The sequence below is a fragment of the Brachyistius frenatus genome, unplaced genomic scaffold (genome assembly GCF_029030835.1).
Source record: "Brachyistius frenatus isolate BFR_SWC_R1_liver_20210118 unplaced genomic scaffold, ASM2903083v1 Contig_92, whole genome shotgun sequence".
Classification (NCBI taxonomy): domain Eukaryota; kingdom Metazoa; phylum Chordata; class Actinopteri; family Embiotocidae; genus Brachyistius; species Brachyistius frenatus.
This window is the reverse complement of record NW_027210691.1, coordinates 691,060-704,838: the sequence shown is the minus strand read 5'-3', so window position 1 is coordinate 704,838 and position 13,779 is coordinate 691,060. Positions and strand designations below refer to the sequence as shown.

At 45.2% G+C, this 13,779-nt stretch overlaps 1 protein-coding gene across 2 annotated transcripts in view; it reads right to left on the bottom strand.

The window, feature by feature from the left end:
- Window positions 1-2,979: 2,979 nt before the first annotated feature.
- Window positions 2,980-13,779, bottom strand: part of LOC138627879 (high mobility group nucleosome-binding domain-containing protein 5) — a 31,787-nt gene continuing 20,987 nt past the window's right edge. Inside the window, exons 2-5 of one of the 2 annotated variants that reach the window (XR_011311421.1) lie at window positions 9,076-10,664; window positions 7,419-7,958; window positions 5,478-5,600; window positions 2,980-4,193 (exon numbers count right to left, since the gene is read on the bottom strand). Coding sequence is in view for 1 of the 2 variants with exons in the window: in XM_069710516.1 (XP_069566617.1) it covers window positions 4,171-4,193; window positions 7,419-7,958; window positions 9,076-10,462 (1,950 nt within the window). In the remaining variant the exon portion in view is untranslated. The remainder of the gene's footprint in view (window positions 4,194-5,477; window positions 5,601-7,418; window positions 7,959-9,075; window positions 10,665-13,779) is intronic. The other variant, XM_069710516.1, reaches the window with a different exon arrangement.

The following is a 13,779-nucleotide window of genomic DNA, read 5'->3' as shown; positions in this document are numbered from 1 at the left end:
AGGGAAAAAACGTCCAATTAGAAGTGAAATAATACGAGATTTAAATTTTTTTAGGGATTTTATTTCCTGCATTACGTTAGTCTCTGTGGCTTCTAGACGCCCGTCCATGTTGTTGCTTAGCAACAGTGTTTATAGAACTTAAACATGTGAAAGCCAAGCGCACGGTGCACATGACTTCCCATGTTGGAACCACGACTTCCATTAGAATGCAGTTCTAATTTTGGGATTCTGTCCGTCACCATCTTTGCTAGTTCGGAGCGGTTTGGAGCAGGAAGTGACCATATTTGGACGAGCTGGGGGAGGAGCCAGCGGTGGATCTGACCAATCTGATCAGAAACCTGACGATACTACGTCCCGCCCACCAATAGCTGTAACCTGACTGCACCACAGGCCTGTCAATCAAAGACACGCCCCCAAAAACAGGTCTTCTTGAATCTTCTTTTCTAATGAATGAGGGATTATTTTCAGATGGACCTCCAGAAAACTAAGAAGAAGGAGTGACTTTAGCTAACAACACCGAGATAACTGATGGACACATTTTATTCACTTTGGATTTGATGAGAGAAGTTGAATGGGAGTCTATGGAGCCGGAGGCTTTTTGGAGCCGACCTCTAGTGGCACTCGCTGGTATTGCAGCTGAAGACACTTCTGGATCAGAACCATGTTACAGACCTGAAGCTACGAACTCTTTTCTAAAGGGTCTGTGACCTGGAGGATGATTAGCTTCAACCCCTGCTGAAGTAAATACTTGGCACCGTTCACGAAGGTGCGTACGGTCGTGTTCAGCAGCTGCTGTCTTTACATTATAATCCATGTAAATCCATCTGTTCCGCCTCTTATTCACCGACCTGACCCGGCATGACCCGACATGACCCGAGACCCGAACGACGGATCCGAAGACGACGTGAACGTTTTATGTTCTCAAACCTGTCGCTGTTTGTTTAAACTCCAACACGTCGTCATCAAATCTGAGCGATTATTACCCCGCTGTGTTCATTAAGACGCCTTTAAATGACAGAGCATCAGTTTCCCTGTGTGTGTGTGTGTGTGTGTGTGTGTGTGTGTGTGTGTGTGTGTGTGTGTGTGTGTGTGTGTGTGTGTGTGTGTGTGTGTGCAGCTACTGTACTGCGGCATTACGGCTGTAATAACATAATCCCAGAGATTTGGCCCGACAGTATGCTGCCGATTTCAACTGACAGTAGGGAATTATCGTCACCACACACTTCACAGACGGCTCGACATGTTATTGTTGCTGCGTCGAGACCCAACATGTGGCCTCGGGACCCTCGGAGGGGACGCCGACAGCGGCGGTTTAAGGAAAAGTGATGTGGAGGTTAAAATGCGTGAATATATTATCCACTCGTCTTCTGAAGGATGAAGAATAAAAACACCAATTTATTTTCATTTCAGTTAAACAACTCAATTGCGAACGTTATTTTATTAAAATAACATTATTAAGATCATAAGTTGCGTAACTCTCTTTAATTTAACATACAGTTAGTTCTTCAAGTTTAACTGGCATTCAGGAAGTTTTCAGATCTTCTAAAACATATTCTGTAAACTAAAAATTAGACTTTTAAAGTACTCAGTCCAGAAAATTCCTCCTTCAACTGTTATATTTTATGAGTTTATAGTTGCTGATGCGTTCATGTACAAGCAGTAAATGCTAATTTTGGCTATTGAGCATACTGCTATCTCTAAATCTACTACAATGTTCAAGCGCCAACCAGACGTCACCCGTTCGGATTTCGTCCATCGCCATCTTTTCCCGTTCGGAGCAGGAAGTGACCATATTTGGACGAGCTGGGGGAGGAGCCAGCGGTGGATGGGGTTGATCTGATTTGAAACCTGACGAGTTTGCACCAGAAGCTACGTCCACTTTTGTCTACAGTCATGTTTGGTGAGATTGTTGTGGTTTTTTTGGGGGGAACTCTTCATTTGTACAGAAACTGTCGCTGTGAGACGAATCGGAGCAGGAAGTCAAATATTTAAGACCGTAAATGTAAAATCTCGAAACAAAATGAGCGTATCCTCAAAACAATTTGACAAAAAGAAAGTCCGTTCCTGTGAAAATTAGTCAATAAAAAAAAATCATTTAAAAAAGATTAATAAAAAAAAAAAGCAGATTCAAATCTGCAGCAGTCAGAAAACCAACAAGTTTTATCTTGACTTTTACCTCTTTGGGGCAGAAAAAATTAATAGAATTTTGATAGAAATCAATGGAAACTACAGGAACGATCAAAGTGCTTCCAGTCAAATCAAACGTCATTCCTGATCAGTACTGATCGTTGTAGAATAAGATAAAGCATCGTGGAACTGAACCGTTAAAACGTTCAAGAACGATGCTCAGTTTTTATTTCTTACATTTTTAACTAAAAATAAAAGATGTGAGAAAAGAAAGAACGAAAAAAAAAACCTTGTCGTAAACAGAAATTTGTTTGCGACCTCTCAGATGTTTCTCGTGACCCTTTGGGATCCCCCGACCCTCAGGTTGGGCACCATAGACACTCATTGGCTAAAGGACACCTCGACTTAAACCATTTTTTTTTTTTTACTAAACTGTGATTTTTCCCTTTTAGTCCGCGTGCAGGTTTTTTTTTTAAGGATTATTATAAACTGAATTTAGTGAAACACGGTGTCACCACGAGGTCAAAGGTCAGAGTTTTCTCTATTCACGTGTAATAAATATAAATATAGTGCGTGAAGGGAAGGACGGCTGGCATACGGACGGCCGCCTACACGAAGCAGCCTGCTGCCGGATAATACGCGCAGATCTAGTTTAATACAAAGACAATCTCGTATTATTATATCGCCCATTACGTAAACGGATGAGATTATCGATACGCAGATTAATAAGCGCCCAATGGTATTCCAGAGTTAGGCCCCGCCCCCTCACCTCGCCCCGTGGCCCCTCCCCATCTGCACACAAACACTTCAATCATCCAGATAAAAATAGAAAAACCCCACAATGACTTGCAGTTTAGTTTGTTAGATTTTAGTCTTTATTGTACTATTTTTTTTTTTCTTGACAATTTGCTAGCGGACATGTGAAAACTTGGACCAACAAAACATCATCATCATCATCATCATTATTATTATTATTATTATTATTATTATTATTATTATTATTATTGTTGTTTTTTAATTACAGCGTATCGTCAGACTGCGGTAACAGTGAGAAGATGTGTTTTTAAAAAATAAAACAAAGAAAAAAAGAGAATCCAAACCAAACAGGAAAAAAAACAACAACAAAAAAACAACCAAAAAAAACATTTTTGACTTTTTTTAATATTCGATGGTGGTTGTTCTTTTTTAATTTTTTTTTTTTTTTTTTTTTAATTCATGTACACAATATAACAGTCTAAAAACATTAAACACAGAGCTGAAGACATTGCAGTGTTGGTTGGGAGGTGGCAGTCCTCGGGGCAGTTTTATATACTGTAGCAACATGGTCCTGCTGTACTGTCAAATATCTACGGGGGGCGGGGACAAAGAGGGGGCGGGGCGGAGGGGGGCGGGTGGGGGTGACTACAAACCAAAATGGCCGTCAATATAAAACTAACAGTCTTTTTTTTTTTTTTTTTTTCTTGTTCCTTTTTTTATTTCTTGTCGTTGTTCTTTTACGTCCACCAATCAGGAGTCGGTAGAGACAGCGAGCTAAGTAGCTCGACGAGGAGGAGGAGGGGCGAGGGGCGGGGCTTGGGGAGAAAGGGGGGGGGGGGGAGGAATGTCTCGATATTTTTTACATTTCTGCATTTTTTTTCTTTTCTCTCGTAGACAATATAAAATCTCACAGACAAGCAAAGAAAAGAGTTTAAAAAACAAATAAAACACTGGATGTGCATGTTTGTTGGTATCAGTCGGAGGAGGGGGGCGGATGATGGGCGGATGATGGGCGGATGATGGGCGGATGAAAAATAAAGGCTTGAATTATTGCTTTCTGAGTAATTATTATTTTTCTCATCTACATGAATTGCATCCCTCTCGTTCCCTCCGTCTCCTTGTCACCGTGGCGATCTGTTTACATCTGATTACTCCGTTTACCCGGGAGGAGGGATGACGGGAGAGGAGGAGGAGGAGGAGGAGGAGGAGGAGGAGGTGGGGGAGGGTTGGGGATCAGAGCTCCTTGCTCAGCGAATCCCGGGCAGTTCTAATCCTCTTTGTGTGGCCTCACACGTTTCCCGCCTTTTTGTCTGGTAAATGATAACAAGAGATTGAAAAAATGTATTAAAAAATAGGTATTGGAAAATAATAATAATAATAATAATAATAATAATAATAATAAACAGTCATATAAAAGGGTTATTAAATGGGTTTAGTGGTTAAAGATGCTGGCGTCTAGTGTTGAGTTAGTTTAACTAACGTGTTAAAAGACACAAAAGCAAACAACACAAACAGTTTCATGAGGAGAATATGACGTCACGTGACACCAGGAAGACGTCCCTCCGTCTGTCTGTCCCTCCGTCTGTTTGTCTGTCCCTCTGTCTGTCTGTCCCTCTGTCTGTTTGTCTGTCCTTCCGTCTGTCTGTCTGTCCCCTGTCTATCTGTCCCTCCGTCTGTTTGTCTGTCCCTCTGTCTGTCTGTCCCTCTGTCCGTCCTTCACTACCTCACTTTTACCTGGATTTTGTGTTTCTGTCTGTTTTGTGTTCTCGAAGTTGAATAAACAACTCGACCGTCCGATCTGACGTCCGAGAAAGAAGACGAGTTAATCTGGAGACGGACTCGACTGTATTGATGTCTGCTAAACACGCTTTTCTCTTCCACTGCAAACAAGGAGATAACTAACTAACTAACCAACCAACTAACCAACTAACTAATTAACTAACCAACTAACTAACTAATTAACTAACCAACTAACTAACTAACGTCCGGCCGTCCGCCGGCTCAGATCGATTCCTAGCGTCCCGACATGCGACGACGACATCGTTTTTCAGAGCGACTCTACGGACAGAAGACGAAATAAAACGGTCTGCTGCCACTCCCGTGTTGAAAAGCAGCGTCACCAGCGTAGCGGCGCGAACGTCGTTGCCACGGCAACCCGCGCCGATAAGTCTGCGATGTCAGCGTTTAGTACCTGCGGACCTACTGGACTTAAAAACATTTGTTCCTCAGGCAGGTTGTTGGACTTAGCGTGATTTTTAAAAGCGTGAATAGTGATTTAAAAACAAAGAAGCTAAAAACAACATATTCACGCTTAATTTTAAGCTTTTTTTTTGTTTTTTTGGTAAAACTATCAGAATTTTTTCTTGCGAAGGTTTCCTGAGACGATTGTTCATTTTGATCCGTCCAGAAGTCAAAGTCTTTTATCGGCACCGTCGGACTCTTTGTCGTTTCCTTAAGTTCAATAAACTTTTACACTGAAAAACAAAAGGATTCGTGCAGCTTCAGTCCCAAAATATCAACGAACTCAGCGTGTCAACGTACGAATACATTTTCTGCTGAAGCGCTAAAAGGTTTTTAAAAATAAGTAAACTTACGTTTTGGTTTCGCAGTCTTCCGATCTATCGGATCGACGGAGACGACGTGTTTATACCATTAAGCCGAGTCATCTTGTCCTAATTACTATTTACTGTATTACTATTTAATTAATGCAGATACATCTGGAACAAAAAAAAGACACATAGCATCACCCGAAGTTTGTAGTTTAAAGTGTTGAAATGTCACGGATGTAAACGTTACAGTGTAAATATCACGTGACTAATTCTGCAATCTGAAAAATCATCTTCAGCGTTTTAACGCGGCGAAATATCGCAAATTGTAAATGTTTCCCGTAGCTAGTGTCTTAAAACGTCATCGTTATTTGTTAAAAGACGTGTGAAGGTGAAGTTGTGCTTTTCAGAAATGTCCTGGTGTCGATCCGGCTTCTGTTCACCACAAAAGATTTATCAGATCTGCCTACGAAATAAAAGCTGAAATGAAATGTCGCCGCTGTTTCTGGTTGACGGACCCGACGGGTGTTTTTGTTCACGAACAGTCAGCTTCCCGCCGCGGCAGCGCGGGAGTCCTCGCTACTGCTCGAGGGTTTCTGGTTGTTTGGCTGCTCGTGAACTTTTGACGTTGTGATGACATCATGGCGTGAAAAGAAACGCGTCACTCTACCGCAACAAAAACAACTTCTTTAAAGGGATTTAAAAAAATTACTTGCATTATTTTTGTCATGCAATCATCCGGGGAAGTCGACATGCGTGTGTGTGTGTATATATATATGTATATATATGTATATACATATACATATATATACATATATACATATATATATATACAGTAGATGTGTGGTTCTGTGTGTGAAATGTTAAAGTATACAGTTAAACATAGCGAGTCTGTCCAAAGTTAAAAGTAGTGACAACCTCTGGAGCATTAATCAATTCATTTTCAATTAATCTGGCATTGATTTTCTTGATTATAATTTTTTTTAATTTGTTTTTATATTGTTTTGTAAGACAGAATAATTAGCATGAACTCCGCCCCCAAAACTATAACGGTATTCAAAAAAAAAACTAAAGCTCATTTTCCGTATTTAAAAGATAATGAGTCTAAGAAAAGGTGGATTAACTTTGAGCCACGTCTCGGTGAGCGTTTAGTTTCTGACTTTTCAGTTTCTGAGATTTCCCACATTTTTTATTTGGGGACCGTCAGATTTTTTGTGGTATTTTGGCCAAACTCAAGGAATTCACTCATAATTAAGACGGTTGCTGATTAATTTTGCGTTGTTATCGGTAACAGTGAAGAAGTAGTTCCAGCTAGAAACTCTTTAATTCTGAGATTTTCTATTTTTCAGATTAAACTACAGATTAATTTCACAGGTGTTTTTTAATCTTTTTTTTTTTACTTTGGAAAAACTCATCTAAAAAAATAATGAATATACGTGTTTCCCAAATGTTGAACTATTCTTTTAACACGCGTGTAACTTTACATTTTAGCACATTTCAGCGTATTTCCACACCTGTGCGTGAATGTGTGTGTGTGTGTGTGTGTGTGTGTGTGTGTGTGTGTGTGTGCGTGAATGTGTGTGTGTGTGTGTGTTTTTTTTTAGTACCGGACGTCGCCATGGTAACACCCGTTCAACCCGTTGTCGACGCACAGCTCTCGCTCTAATTGGTCAGTCGCTGCTGACATCACGTTTTGAACGATGACCACCGCTGCATCTCGAAGATCCCTTTTCCTCATCTCCTCCTCATCTTCCTCCTCCTCCTCCCCCCTCTCTGCCCGGTCACGTGACTCTGCACCGTCGTGACGACCTCCGTTTGGTGGAGGCTCCGCCTCCCCTCCCTCCCCTCGCCCCTCCCCCCTGCTAAAGGCTAATGCTAGCTCGGCTCCTTGGCGGCTGCTATCGTTTGTTAGCGCTCGTCTGTCGTTAGTTTCTCCTTCTTCGCCGCTCCGAGGTTCGTCAGAGTGCCGCTCGGTGCGCTCCAACTCACCGCTGTTCACAGCGTTGATGATCTTGGCGTTGGCCTCGTCTTTCACGCCGCCCGCCTCCTTGGTCTTCTTCACGGGGCTGCTCCCCGTCGTCTTCTTCTCCTCCTCCTCCTCCTGGTGATTGTGCGTGGCGTTCTCCTCTGCTGTGCCGTTGGAGCAGCCGTTCTCCCCGTTGGTCACCGGAGTGTCAGCCGGTGCCGGCGCCTCCTTCGCCGGCGCCTCCTTTGCCGGCGCCTCCCCTCCGCTCTCCTCCTCCGCCGGCGTCTTCTCGGCCGCCGCCGCCGCTTCCTTGTCGTTGGCCTCCTCGGTCGCTGAAGCGGCTTCGCCGTCGGCGCCCGCCGCCGCTGCCTCCTCCGCCGCCTCCGCCGCCTCCTCCTCCTCCTCCTCCTCCTCCTCCTCCTTGGCGCCCTCGCCCATGTCCACGCTGGTGGACTTGCCCTTTCGCAGGATGAAGTTCTTCAGGGAAACCGCGCGGCCGAAATGCGTTCGCTTGCCTTTGGCCGACTTGCCTTCTTTGCCGTCCTCGGCTGCTCCGTCCTCACCTGGAGGGACGAGGACGACAGGACAGTTAGCGTCTCACATGTTGTAATGACGACGTTTGAAAGTGGAAGAAAAATATTATTGCCTCTGAGCGCCTTGAGGTCGTACCTGTTGATTTTTGGCCACTAATGAACAGAAAAACACTCACAGGTTCATAACCAGCACATTATTGGTGTACTGAGTTTGTACCGGAGAAGATATGTCGGATATCTACCGAGTTAATTAAACATCGGCAGCGTGTTCGTCCTGTTAGAAGCAGATTTGATGGAAAGCTTTTCCTTTTAGCCAAAGTTTGGTCTCCACCACACCTGAGAAAAAGATTTACCTTTGAACTATTTCTACGCAGACAGAAGATTTCAAGAAGAGCTCACAAGAAAATCTGTTAAAAACGAATCTCCTCTTGGTCGTATACTACTACAAACACCAATAAGTACTCGGTTAAGTTTAATTTTACGTAATTAACGTTCCGTAAAACACGTAAGTTACCTAACGTACGTTATGTAAGAGACTTGTTACTTAAAAATAAATCCTCGTGGCTATCTCACGAACTCCTAACTTTGACTCTTTGTACTTCGTCACATGACCTCCGTCTTTAACCCCGTACTTGGTCACGATAAACGTGAAACACTTCAAATTAAAACCCCTTCCTTCAAATTAAAAGCGGTCTGAACCTCGTGCGTTCCAAACTTTTTATTTTTGCATTTTTTGAGAATTGAAGACAGAATTGTTATTGAAAATAAACCTCCTGTTGAAGTTGGAAGAGGAAATCCGTCCGAACTGAAAGACGTTAACTGAAACGTAACAAGTGACAAAGGGTCAAAGGTCAAAGGGGCGAGGAACTACAAACCCGTTCACATCCCAGGTCGACAAATCGCTGCCCACTAAACATCTCAGAGATGTGAGGTCCTTCAGGTTTAGGCACCAAAAGGGTCAACAAATAATTTTATGCAAGTCATGTTACATAAATTGCATGAGTTACTTTACGTATAATACGCTATTTAAGAAAAGCTCGTTGGCTTTTGCTTCGTCACGGACTCTCCCGGGTGGATACTGCCACCCGATTGGTTGGACAAAACCCTCTGAAGCGTCACTCATTTGTCCGAGTGTTTGTTATCTCACCTGATGCGGCAGCTGCAGTTGCGTCCTCCTCCCCAGTGGGGGCGCACTCCACGTTTGAGCGTTTGCTCTTGGGGATGACGCGCTTCTTGAAGGAGGTCCAGATCTCATTGGCGTGTTGCGTCACCGTTCCACCTCCCGCCGCCTTATCCTCCTCGCCTCCCTCGGCTTTCTCCTTCTCATCCCCTCCCTCCGTTTTGGCCTCCTCCTCTCCTCCCTCCGCCTTCGCCTCCTCTCCTCCGTCAGCCGCCTCCTCCTCCTCCGGCTTGGCGTTGTCGCCCGAGTCCTTGTCGGAGGTCTTGGTCTTGCCGCTGATGCCGACCATGGACGTGTCCCTCTTCAGGCCTTGGAAGGTCCAGGAGCGTTTCAGCTTCCACCTCTTCTGCCCCGACTCCTTGGAGTCCAGCGTGGAGGAGTCTCCGCCTCCTCCTTCTCCGTCCACCCCTTCCTCCTTCACGTCCTCTCCTCCTCCTCCTCCTCCTCCTCCACTCTTCTTGTGCGTCTTCTGAGCCATGAGTTTCTTGAAGGAGTGCCAGCGCTTCATGTGCTTAGTGGTCGCCGAGGAAGACGAGGCTTTCTGCTCCTCCTCCGCCTCTCCCTCCGCGCCTCCCTCCGCGCCTCCCTCCGCACCTCCCTCCGCTCCTCCTGCCGCTCCCGCTTCCTCTACGGTGGAGTCCGCCGTGGCGTTGAGCGCCTCGGGATCCTCCAGCCGGTCCAGCGACTTGGACCGAACCTTGACTTGTTTCTGGGGTTCTGCGGCGCCGTCCTTCTTCTCGGCGCGGTGGGAGAAGATTCTCGCCACCGGCTTCCTGATCAGATCTCGAACTGTGGATTTCACCTCCGCCGGTTTGCCCTTCTCCTTCTTGTCCTCCTCCTTCTCTCCGTTTTCCGCAGCTTTCTCCGTCGCCGCCTCCCCCTCCGCTCCTCCCTCCGCTCCTCCCTCGGCCGCCGCCGCCGCGGCTTCCTCGCCTCCTTTCTCTCCGTCTTTCTCCCCTTCGGCCGCGTTCTCGTCTCCTCCTCCTCCTCCGGCCGAGCTCTGCTCCTTCTTCTTCCTGCCTCCCATCACCTTCCCCAGGCCGCTCTTGTTGAGGAAGGAGTCCAGGAACGAGGTCTTGGGCTCGGTGGAGGAGGTGTTTTCCGAGCCCTGAGCGGATGCCGCCTCCCCGCTCGCCGCTCCCGCCTCCTCGGTTTCCGCCGCCGTGTCGTTGTTCACGGTCTCTTTGTTGTCGACGACCTCGCTGTTGACGGCCGTTCCGTCTTTATCCACAACTTCGCTGTTGACAGTCTCTGAGTTTGCGTTGTTCGCCGGTTGCTCCGCCGCCGGCTTGCTTTCGGGGGTTTTTCCGTCTTCCTGGACCACCGGCGCCGCACTGGCCTCCGTCGCCGCCATCTCAGAAAGGGAAACCAAATAATAACAAACCAAAAAAAAAGAAAAGTGTGTTCCTTCCTTCCTTCCTTCCCTGGCCGTCTGCCCTCCTCTTCCTCTCGCTGGTGTTTCTTCCTCCCGCTGTACTGTGGTGCTCTCAGGTCATGGAGAGCAGGGTGGAGAGCGTTGGCGAGGAGGAAAGATACTCAGCATCCTACTAGTCCTCCTGCAGAGGAGAGAAGGAGGAAGAGGAAGAGGAGGAGGAACAGATGTTTAATAGTCTGAATCAACACCATAGACGCTCAATTAGTCTGGTCTAGACTGTGCGTTGAATGGGGAATGAAGTGTAACATAATAATAGAGACTCTCAGCGGGAAATGCAACACAATTATGACGTTTCCTAATCAGTCACACTTTCAATGTACACTCACACACACACACTCACACACACACACACACACACACACACACACACACACACACACACACACACACACACACACACTCGCACGCACGCACTCACACACTCACACACACACACACACACACACTCACGCACGCACGCACGCACTCACACACTCACACACACACACACACACACTCACACACACACACACACACGCACACACACACACACACACTCGCACGCACGCACGCACTCACACACACACTCACACACACACACACACACACACACTCACACACACACACACACTCGCACACACACACTCACACACACACACACACACACACACACACAACACACACACACACACGCACACACACACTCACACACACACACACACACACACACACACACACACACACACTCACACACACACACACACTCACACTCGCACGCACGCACGCACGCACGCACACACACACACACACACTCACACACACACACACACACACACGCACGCACACACACACACACTCACACACACACACACACACGCACACGCACACTCACACACACACACACTCACACTCACACACACACACACACACACACACACACACACACACACACACACACACACACACACACACACACACACACACACACACACACACACACACACACACACACACACACACACACACACACACACACACACACACACACACACACACACACACACACACACACACACACACACACACACACACACACACACACACACACACACACACACACACACACACACACACACACACACACACACACACACACACACACACACACACACACACACACACACACACACACACACACACACACACACACACACACACACACACACACACACACACACACACACACACACACACACACACACACACACACACACACACACACACACACACACACACACACACACACACACACACACACACACACACACACACACACACACACACACACACACACACACACACACACACACACACACACACGACCAGAAAGCAGCAATAAAAAAAGAAGAAGCTTTGCTTCCTAAAAGCTGAATGTTTATTCTACTTGGAGTTTGCTCCATAATTTTGATTCCTAGATTCCCGATTGGTCGATTTTTACGTACATCAGCAACTTGGTATTAATTATCCGTAAAGTCGGAGTCACAGGAAGCAGGAAGAGTCGACACCGAAGCAGCAGAGGTCGCCGAGGAAGTCAAATGTTCACAATGCTGCAAACCGATTGAACCAAAACCAAAACAAACTCCTCCTCGTCCCGTTATTCTCACTTTTCCTCTTCTTAAGGATAAAACTTGGATTATTCGCTAATTTTCCTTTTCATTCAATAAATCCCACAAACAGACTAAATATCACGTCTTCTCAGCTTCAAGAAATCTACCGAAGACGAGGAGACGGTTTCTTGTTTTCTGTAATTTTATTGGAACAGCTGGAAACCGAAGTAATGCATTTTTTTTTTATCTCAGTTGGCAGCGATTTTTTTAATTATTATTTTTTTTTACTACTTTTCACTTTTGCAACCGTCTTAAAAATATCATCATGTGACATTTTCAGATTTTAAAACCAGCAGACGGAGATCAAACAAGGGCTGCACGTCGTACACCGCGTAAAAAATCTTTTATATGGTGCCGATTCTTAATGATACATCTCTATAAAATCTTTATTATCTGACATTCATGACCAGCCTGTTACTTGAACTGCTTCATGCCTTTAACATGCAAGCAAAAAAAAAAAAAAAAAACTGTTTTAGGATCAAATTTCTTGCACTTCAATTAAAAATAAATCATGTTTTCAAGTAAAAATTTATAAAATTATTTGCATTGCAAACAAATTTGGTTTAGTTAGTTTTGGTCGGAGATTTCAAAATTTGGTTTATGAAAGTAATTTATTTTTGGGCTGTGAATCGAAAACCTTTGCTCTGCGTTTTTTTTTTTTTTTTTTTTTCTGCTTGCATAATAAAGTAATAATTTATCCTCCCGATTTATTATTCCGATAATTTGTTTGCTGGCAGGTACGAAGGGAAACTTCCCCTCGACGCGTTTGCTCAGGTTGTTTGGTTTGTCACATTTAGCAGCTGAATTTTGGACGGAGATGACGAAGTCCTTCATCTGATATTCTGTTTTATCAATTATTCACACGACGACGACGACGGCTGGATTCATCAAAATACTTCAACATGCGAGTGCAGAAATCTTTTTTTTTTCCAGTTTAACGGCGGATAATCTGACTTCAGAGGAAGGTGTGCGTTTCGAAGCGGTCGTACTTTGTGTTTTCGGTGCAACATGAAACAAACCAATCAGAAAGTCGTGTCCCGTTTAAAAGCCAAGATGGAAAACATGAACACTGTCGCTCTGAAACGAGTAAAGACAGTTGTGTTGGCGAAGTGAGTTTCAACTCTGTAAATGTGGACAAACGTGATTAATTTCCACCGACTCAACTTGACTCTACTCACGAGTTTGGACTCTTCTTTAGGACTTCAGTTGTCCGAGCACAACACTTATTTTAAAAACCTGATGATACTACGTCCCGCCCACCGATAGCTGTAACCTGACTGCACCACAGGCCTGTCAATCAAACAGACACGCCCCCAAAAACAGGTCTTCTTGAATCTTCTTTTCTAATGAATGAGGGATTATTTTCAGATGGACCTCCAGAAAACTAAGAAGAAGGAGTGACTTTAGCTAACAACACCGAGATAACTGATGGACACATTTTATTCACTTTGGATTTGATGAGAGAAGTTGAATGGGAGTCTATGGAGCTGGAGGCTTTTTGGAGCCGACCTCTAGTGGCACTCGCTGGTATTGCAGCTGAAGACACTTCTGGATCAGAACCATTTTACAGACCTGAAGCTACGAACACTT